At 48.0% G+C, this 8,249-nt stretch overlaps 1 protein-coding gene across 9 annotated transcripts; it reads left to right on the top strand.

Moving 5' to 3' along the window:
* The first annotated feature begins 2,620 nt into the window (after positions 1–2,620).
* Positions 2,621–6,418, top strand: PSMG3 (proteasome assembly chaperone 3). 9 transcript variants are annotated; one of them, XM_040592679.1, is made up of 3 exons: positions 2,621–2,711; positions 3,582–3,799; positions 5,870–6,418. In XM_040592679.1, the coding sequence occupies exons 1-3, from the start codon at positions 2,660–2,662 to the stop codon at positions 6,020–6,022; spliced, it is 423 nt and encodes a 140-aa protein (XP_040448613.1). In that variant the 5' UTR covers positions 2,621–2,659; the 3' UTR covers positions 6,023–6,418. The 9 variants fall into 9 exon arrangements, with proteins under 9 accessions (XP_040448613.1, XP_040448614.1, XP_040448615.1 ...); XM_040592680.1 differs by lacking the exon at positions 2,621–2,711 and adding an exon at positions 2,921–2,965; XM_040592681.1 differs by lacking the exon at positions 2,621–2,711 and adding an exon at positions 3,072–3,116.
* Positions 6,419–8,249: the final 1,831 nt, after the last annotated feature.

The following is an 8,249-nucleotide window of genomic DNA, read 5'->3' as shown; positions in this document are numbered from 1 at the left end:
ATCTAGAAGCCAGGAGATAAAACAGCCAACTTCAGCCACAGCAGGCTTAACTCCTGACTGCGGATAGCCAGGTTCAAAGCTGCGTTTCCACTTTGCACCAAGCAGTGACACTTTCCACCAACTCCAGAGAGAGCCAGCCAGGGAGACCAGACTTCTGGGGCTAAAACTCATCTTTGAGAACAGTCCCAGATGTGCCTCTTCACCCGCTTCCCCAAGAGCCTCAATTCAGGAGTTTCCTGAACACAGCCTCTGCCGGACTCTATTTAAATGCAGCGGGAACCGCTTGAAAGCACCAGGAGGTGGATTTCTGCCATCCCTCCCACTCCTTTGACACAACGGCCCCATGGAGAGAGTGCTCACACGACCCCACACCAAGCTCCATCCCCCCGACCTCCCTGTGGCCGTAATAAGGGGAAGAGGAGCACTCTGATATTGTCTGGCCAGAGGAATGTACTTAAAGGCAGCTCTGCTTCATGTACCTGATTTATAACAAGGGTCAGAATAATTCCCAGCAGCTCCCGCATCAGGGAACAAACTAATTCCTTTCCTCTCTCCTTGGCTGCGCAGCCCAGAGCCCAGCTGCACCTGAGGTTCCAGCTCACAGTCTATATTCTGCATCATAAAAGATACAAGAGAGAAATCTAAACTAGAGAAGTAATAACCTGTAAACTAATAAACCAACCCAGCACTTTGATAGCTAGGCGCTCCCAAGAGCAGGGATTATTAATGGATGTCCTGAAACACTGTGTGTCTAGTTTTCAAGAGAAGTGGGAAATATTTCTGATGCTCTGTGGATCTCACGCATTTGCTCTATAAAATCAGTTCGGATAAATGCAAAGATTATTATAAAAGCAGCCTCCTTCTACACACACTGAGGCACTTAAGCAGTTTAAAAAGAAGAGTAGGAAGAAACTGCTCAAATAAATAATAATAAAGGTATAAGGCTGCAATATTATGGGTAGTTTTTCTTGTCAAAGTATGGGGCTGCACAGTCATTGATTTTCTCTGGTAATTGAGATAGTGACATGCATGACTTATGTTTCTTCAGCAGCAAGTGTATGGGAGTGGAAGAAGAGATACTGAAATCCTGCAGAATCTCCAGCCGAGCATCTGATGGCTCTGAACTGCTGTCTGTCTTGATTCTTTATTTCCCTCGGACCGTAAAATGGGGCATATTAATAATCTTTTATGTCGAAAGAGAGTTTATGAAGCTAAATGTAATAATGCTTGCAATGTGATTAGGGATCTTTGAAGGAAAAGTGCTATAGATAACAGGAGTGTAAGTACAGATACATGTCCTTCTCAGCCAGAAAATGCTGGGAAGCAGGTGGCAGGCAGAGAGACCCCTCAGGAAAGGTCCCATTAACTGCCATGGTGTGTACTCTCAAGTCTCCATCAGTCTGCCTCAGTCACACAGACAACAGAAGCCTTCTCCTTAGTTGTTTGTTTATTTTTTCTTACTGTATTTACTTTCAGGGATAAAAATTTAGTGCTTAGTTACCTCCTGCCATCTGCTTCTCGAGTTTGCTATATCCCACCTCAGCTCCATGCCAAAATGAGATATCCAATTGAATGAGACTGTTAAAAGTTAACTCTTCCATCCCAAATTAATGCAAAACAGTGAAGTATGGTGCCTCCATGTATATCAGAACTAGAGTGGACTTCTCTTTGTCCTCCTGTCATGAAAAATAAAATGGAGGCTGGCAAGGACGGCAGGAAGAGTCCGGTCCTTTGTGTTTCCTTAAGTAAAATTATTCTCTGGAGAAGGCAGCGCAGGAGTAAACTTCTCTGTGTGTCAGGAGGCTTTAGTGACAAGAGCTGCTATTATCTCCATCAAACAGGCACAGCCTCGAGTGATTGTGGTAAGCAAGAAAGAGGAACGTTGTTTTTTCTCAGTGCTGGAAAGCAGAAAAAAAAAATATTTGCCAGATTGCAAAGAGTTCCGAAAAGGTATCCAGCCTCTCTGGCTGAATTAACCACAAGAATAACCTGCTTTTCCGTGGACCTCTGCTGCTCTCTAACGGTGCCTTAAAGGATTCTCAGCACAAAGTTTACAGGCTCTTCCTGTAGTCGTTTTGTGAAAACTTTTAATGCAAACAAAAAAAAACATTCACGAGGTCCTGAAGAGATGTTATCAGGACAGGTAACCCACAGCTCAGGTAGCTACAGCTGCAGCCACAGCCTGGATATTTTGTGTGGTGGGAATGACAGTAAAGCAGAGCCAACACACAGAAAGGTTTGGAGCATATTTTAGAAACGGTAATTGCATTAGTCCGGAAGGTAGCAAACCTCCGAGAAACACCAATTTTCACAGCTTTGTATAAATTGAATGTACAAAATTATTATTCGTGAGTACTACTATTTTGATGAAAAATATTAGCACTGGATTAACTGTATGCAGTTAACAGACACTGAGTTTGCACGTATTGCTCCTGGGACATAAACATTTCTTTTGGCACTCTGTGTCCCCATCTCCTGCTACAGCACCAGCAGCTGCCACGGCTTGCCCAGGCCCCAGGCTTCGCTCCTGAGGCAGCTGGCCCACGCGTGGACCGTTCTGGCATGGAACTGGCCACCGCTTGTCCGCCAGCCCCCAGGCAGGAGGCTGGCCAGCCTGCCGGGCACCGGCCGGGGCAGGGCTGAGGCCAAGGCCTCTCCGATGGACCCAAACCCGCCTGACTTTGATGGGAAGGCTCGCTCGGGGCCTTCGGGTGGGAGCGGTCGCCCCCCATGTCGGAATGAGGGGGAGGAAAATAAAATACCAGAACTGGCAGGGGCTGCCCAAGCGCAGGTTCCCCCCTCCCCCCACAGGCCCTGAGGAGGGGCCCAGGCCGCAGACAGGCCTCCCGCCGGCTGCCAGCGCCGCCGCCCGCACACGGGCACAGAGCGGCCGGGCCGGGCGAAGGGCGCGGTGCGGGGCCGGCGAGGGGGCGGGAGATGGCGCCTGGCCGGCCGAGCGCGGCGGGTAATGGCGGCGCGGCGCTGAGGGGAGGGCAGCGGCCGCCCTGCGCCATCTCCCCGCGCCGCGGCCCGGCGCAGGGCGGGGGGAGGCGCCGCTTCCGCCGCGGCGGGGCGGGCCTGGCCGGGCAGCGGCGGCGCGGCGGGGCCCGGCGCGGGTAGGGGCGCCGGCGGCCTGTGCTGGGCCTCGGCCCGGGGCTGGTGCCGCCCTCGGGAAGCGCCGGGGCCTGCGGGGCCGGGGGTGGGAAGCGGGGCCCGGGGGTCGCCCCTCGGTGCCGGCCACCGGGAGGGCACGGCGGCCCGGGCCGGGGGGCGGCCCGCTCCGCAGGTGCCGTCGCTGTTAAACACGATTATCACGGAGCCCTGTAAATGGCAGCTGGTGCTGAGGGGGGTGCAGGCCGGTGCTGCGGGGTGGCTGAATTCCCCCCTCTCCAGTCGGGGGTGTGCGGTGCCGACCCTTGTTCCTGCACAGACATACACCTCCGGATGCTTTTGTGCCCTGAAATTAAGTTAACCCCGGGTATTTGGTGTGGAGAGAAGGATTTGGGCTTTTTATAGCCTGTCACCTGTGTTTGTAACCTTACTTTGTTATTACTGTTGTGTTCTTGCTACTTTATCAGCAGCGATGGAAGCGAGGCCCATCGTGACATCCAAGCAGCGAGAGGAGGTGGTCCACGGGGTCCCGACGGAGGTGGTGTGCACGGCGTTCTCCAACTCCGTCCTCGTGGTGGTCACGCAGTACGGCAAGATGGGGACAATCGTCTACGTGGACCCCAACACGGTCGGTGACAACGTGGGCAGGCCCTCACTTACCACAAAGGTGCTACTGGGCAAGGATGAGGTGAGAGTGGATCTACAGTGCACTGGCAGCAAGGATAAGGGGAAAATGTAGTAGGTGGGGGTGTGCAAGTTGCCAGGGAGCTGATGAATCACAGCAGTTAAGCAGTGTTTGTACAGTGGTAAGATTAATTTTAAAATCTCTTCTGAGGAAGAGGGGTTCATCGGAAAAGTATGTGTGCTCATCTGCTCTTTGACTTAACAAAAGTTGAACTAACTGTGAGTGGCTTGGGGATCTGTTATTTTGTGTCCTACAGGATATGGATCGCTTTGCCATGTTTATGGAAGGTTTGATAAAGTTCATGTTGGTTTAAGAGTTGCAAGATCAAACACAGCCTTTGATAACCTTTTTGGGGGTTTCTGTTACAGTGAGTTTGTTTTGCTTTTCAAGTTTCTTTTCTCACCCCCATCCTATCTATGCCAGCCCCATAATGGACTTTAGTTGCCCTCTCCCAAGTGTGCCTGCCAGCACCTTCCCTTGATAAAATTTAATTTGCTTTGCTTCAACAAAATAAGTTTTTATCAACCATTTCACAGAGCTGGCGAGAAGGCAGAAGAAAAGGTGTTTCACAAAGGGTAAGCTAGTCAAGCATTAAAACAAAGTTACAGAGCTACAAGATTATAAGGCTTTCCATCAGGGTTGGAGCTATCAAATATTACTTGCTAACCTTAACTAGAAAATCTCTAGCAACAGAAGTTCCTGATTCTATCTGCAGCTTCCTCTTATGGAGTTCTTGTTCTTCAGCAGTGGCCTTCCTTTTCTGGACAGGAGATGCTTTGCTTTCCCTGGTGTGATACCTGCTAAGGCTGACCACATCCACCCCCAGGCTGGTTTTGTGTTTTATTTGGAAATGGGAAGTGCCTTTGTTTACTTTGTTACATAGTATTTTTAAATCATTTTACCAACTCACTCAATCTAAACTTTAAGAAAACGCTTTTACTAGGTTGCTGCCTTCCTGTTTGTCACCGTTAACATCCCTGTTTGGGATGGTGCACATTTCCAAACCTAACTGGTAGCTAAAATCAAGCAAACTCATCCTTCTGATAAATGCATAACTGTGGATGTAAATACAACCTAGATGAGCTGAATGGTTCAAAGCTGCACCAGGGGAGGTTTAGACTGGACATTAGGAAGCATTTCTTTACCAAGAGGGTGGTTAAACACAGGAACAGGCTTCCTAAAGAGGTGGTCGATGCCCCAAGCCTGTCAGTGTTCAAAAGGCGTTTGGACAATGCCCTTAACAACATGTTTTAACTTGTTCAGCCCTGAATTGGTTAGGCAGTTGGACTAAATGGTCATTGTAGGTCCCTTCCAACTGAAGTAGCCTGTGCTATTCTATTCTAGTTTATTATTGTTAAAGAAACCTTATTAACAAGATTATATCCCTTTTCTTCACTCCTTCAGCCTCACTACTTATTTCTGGTTTTCATTATTCTATTAAAATTACAAACAACATGTCTTTTACACATGGCGTGCAAAAACTGTGTATACAATACCAGTTTGGGGTGTCTAGGAATTGCAGAAATAACAGTTTTTTTCCAGAGCTTGTCAGCGGAACATACCCTCTTCAGCAACAAGTTTTTAAAAGAATGTTGTACTTGGAGCCTTCTTCAGAAAGCTGGCTATGATTGAAATAGAGGCATTTTGATCCATGGCATTTCATATAATTTGATATTTGGTGACGTAGTTTGGGTGGGAGGATTAGTGGAAGGAAAGATTCTCCCAAGTTTTCCAAACCAGTGCAAAAGTCGATACAAGTGCAGCTCCAGTTAAGTTGTTTCAGGGTGGTTTGGGTGGCTGTCACTCATGGATCCAAACTCTTTCCTTTTGAGCTAGTTAAGAAAGTGCTTTCCAAAGTTCCCTGTACCATGGCTTGGCTATGCTGACCAGCCAAACTGCCTGTCTGTTCCCAATCACATTTGAACAGCTCAGCAAGCTGCACGCTCACTCCAAGTCCAGTACCGACAGGTTCTTGATGTTCTCTGTGTCTTTGCAGGACTCTTCCTCTCCTAACAGCTGTGGAAGGGCTCTCCCAGCTGTAAGAGTGTACATCTATATACCTTTGCTTTTCAGCCCCTTGTTCATGTTTGTGCCAAAAACCTGGTGGCGTTTGTGTCTCAGGAAGCTGGGAACAAACCTGTTCTTCTCGCCATGGCTTTAAAGGACAAGACCATGGAAGGAATACAAGCTCTACGGGAAGTGATCCGAAGTTGCCAAGTGTGGTAAAGTTGTGCCATCTGGATTCAAGGAAATGATCTTGAGTCCATGACTCATCACCACCTATTTGAAAGGACAAGAAATGAAAATGATGGAATGTCTTTGTGTTGCTTTTGGATGAACCGAGGAATTTTGTTAATTTTTCTCTACTGTGTAGAATACTTGAGGGTTTTGTTACTGTGACAGGTTTGCAGTCCATATAGTCAGTGATGAGACAAGAACAACTGTCTCTACATACAAGAGAAGTATTATTTTTATCACATTGGGTGGGATGTGGATTTGGGAAGCAGCACGGCTCTGCGTTTGTGTCCTGAGGAGCGATAGATGCCAAGCTCTGTAGCTACGCTGTACCGCAAAGGGGAACACCCAGTGCAGAGTGAATAAAAGAAACATTGGCTAATCTAATTTTACCTGTTTTCTTTTTTGCTCTCTGAAGATCACTTCAACTGAAATACAAACCCCAGTGACAAATCAACAGTTGTATAATAGGAAAGATTTTCTTTCTGTTTTTTAAGGAAATAAGTCCTATATCACCGCTTTGTCCTTATGTCAGACCCTTTCCTGATGTAGTCTGAATCCATGGCTTCTACTTGCGCGCTGGTTTTAAAGAGAGGCAGATAATTATGCTCTGCAAATTTCATGAAAGCTGACATCAGGGTGGAAGACGAAAAACCAAAGTAGTGAAAAAAAGACAAAATAACAGCTGGTTATGGATTACATGGTACCAGTACATTGGGGAGGCAGCACATACATAGGTTGGACTACCTGCAACAAGCTGGCACTTCCCTGAAGCACCTGTTGTAGGAGATATGGGGAGAGAAGGGTTTGGGGGGTTACACAGGGGTGTTTCTCCCGAGTTGATGCAATACTTAATAGCCAAACCGTTGCCATTTGCTTGGAAAGCATACTTGGTTTTACCTCTTCTTGTAAAAATACCACCAAGTAGAAATTTTCAGAGAGCAAGCTGTTACACACCTCTGTCACTTACACACTTGACAGAGCAGAGGCCAGGGCTTGGGCTCGGGGCAGGGAGGACCTGTGCTGCGTTAGGACCTGTTGGTACAGCAGAATTGGTACAGAGCCTGTGCCTGCCCCATGTAGATCCAGCTGCTGGGTCATTTCTGGTGCTAAAAAAATCCCCTAAAAGTAGAAAAGCAGAAAATGGATTTCGAAAGGACTCTTTCCTCTGAAGTAAGGGTTATTTACAGTATTTAAGGGATTATGAGAAATGAAACTATTTTTTAAAAGTACATTCAAAACACTGCGGGCTTGCAGCTGCCCTTGACAAGAAATCTCATCTAAAAATAATTTTCCAAACCGTGCTTCCAAGAATCAAAGATTTGCATCTGTCAGAACTCCAAATTTTCCCTCTTTTACATCTTTTACATTTCTTTTTTTAAATTTTTTTATTATTATTATTTTTTGTCTAGAAGGGCCGAGAGGCATGTGGAATTTGTTAACGTCAGTCTTGGTTTGCTAGTAGGGATTCTTTCCTTACACAAAATTCAATGTATTTCCCAAATCCTGCTGCTCTTACGGTGTGCATAGCTCCAGCAACTTGTAGAAACCATACATTAATTAGCAAATTGAATGTAAATTGCATCTTCCTCTGTGGTGATACAGTGGCATACCACCGCTGTGTCCTGAAGACCTGAGTTACTACCTAAAAGGCAATTGTGAGTTAACCACCTTGATGTCCTGGCCCTGTGTGCCATTGGGTCTGTACGGGATAGTGGGTAAAGAAAGGACATGGAGATCTCTCCGATGTGATGTGGGAGCCAGGACAGACTTACCCTGCTGCGTTTCCACGGGCAATAAATTAGACCACGAGCAATTGGTCCTTCGACTTTGCTCCTCTCTGCTCTGCAGTAAACTAGGGGAACGGCCTGCCTCAAAGAACAGGCACAAGCCTGCCGCTGCCACCAGCTGCCTGCCTTTTTGTCGTCACTGTCCTCCAGGTAAGGATTAATTCCCATTTGCGAGAAAACCTGCCTTTGCCACCCAGGCAGAGCTCTGGCCCACGGCTGCAGGACAAGTGCCCGGCTGGGGGCAGTGGCATAGGGCTGCGCCCTGGCTTTCCATCTGTGTTTGCTTTCCGGGCGTGGGTGCCAAGCGCGCCGGACTGGAAAGGTGAGTTGGGGAGTTTTTCCGAGGGAGGCAAAGGCCGACCTGCTGCTCCAGCTGCCGGGCCGGGGAGCAGCCAGGGTGAGCGGGGCGCTGGCAGGGCCCGCTGCCA

The sequence above is a fragment of the Falco naumanni genome, chromosome 4 (assembly GCF_017639655.2).
Source record: "Falco naumanni isolate bFalNau1 chromosome 4, bFalNau1.pat, whole genome shotgun sequence".
Classification (NCBI taxonomy): Eukaryota; Metazoa; Chordata; class Aves; order Falconiformes; family Falconidae; genus Falco; species Falco naumanni.
Note: the sequence above shows the minus strand (reverse complement) of the source record. Positions and strands in the feature narration are given on the sequence as shown.

Coding starts and splice junctions, on each gene's coding strand:
- PSMG3 (XM_040592676.1), top strand. CDS start 3,328: ATGGCAGCTGGTGCTGAGGGGGGTGCAGGCCGGTGCTGCGGGGTGGCT. Junction 3,479..3,578: donor TGAAATTAAGTTAACCCCGG/GTATTTGGTGTG, acceptor CTACTTTATCAG/CAGCGATGGAAGCGAGGCCC. Junction 3,800..5,869: donor TGCTACTGGGCAAGGATGAG/GTGAGAGTGGAT, acceptor TTTGCTTTTCAG/CCCCTTGTTCATGTTTGTGC.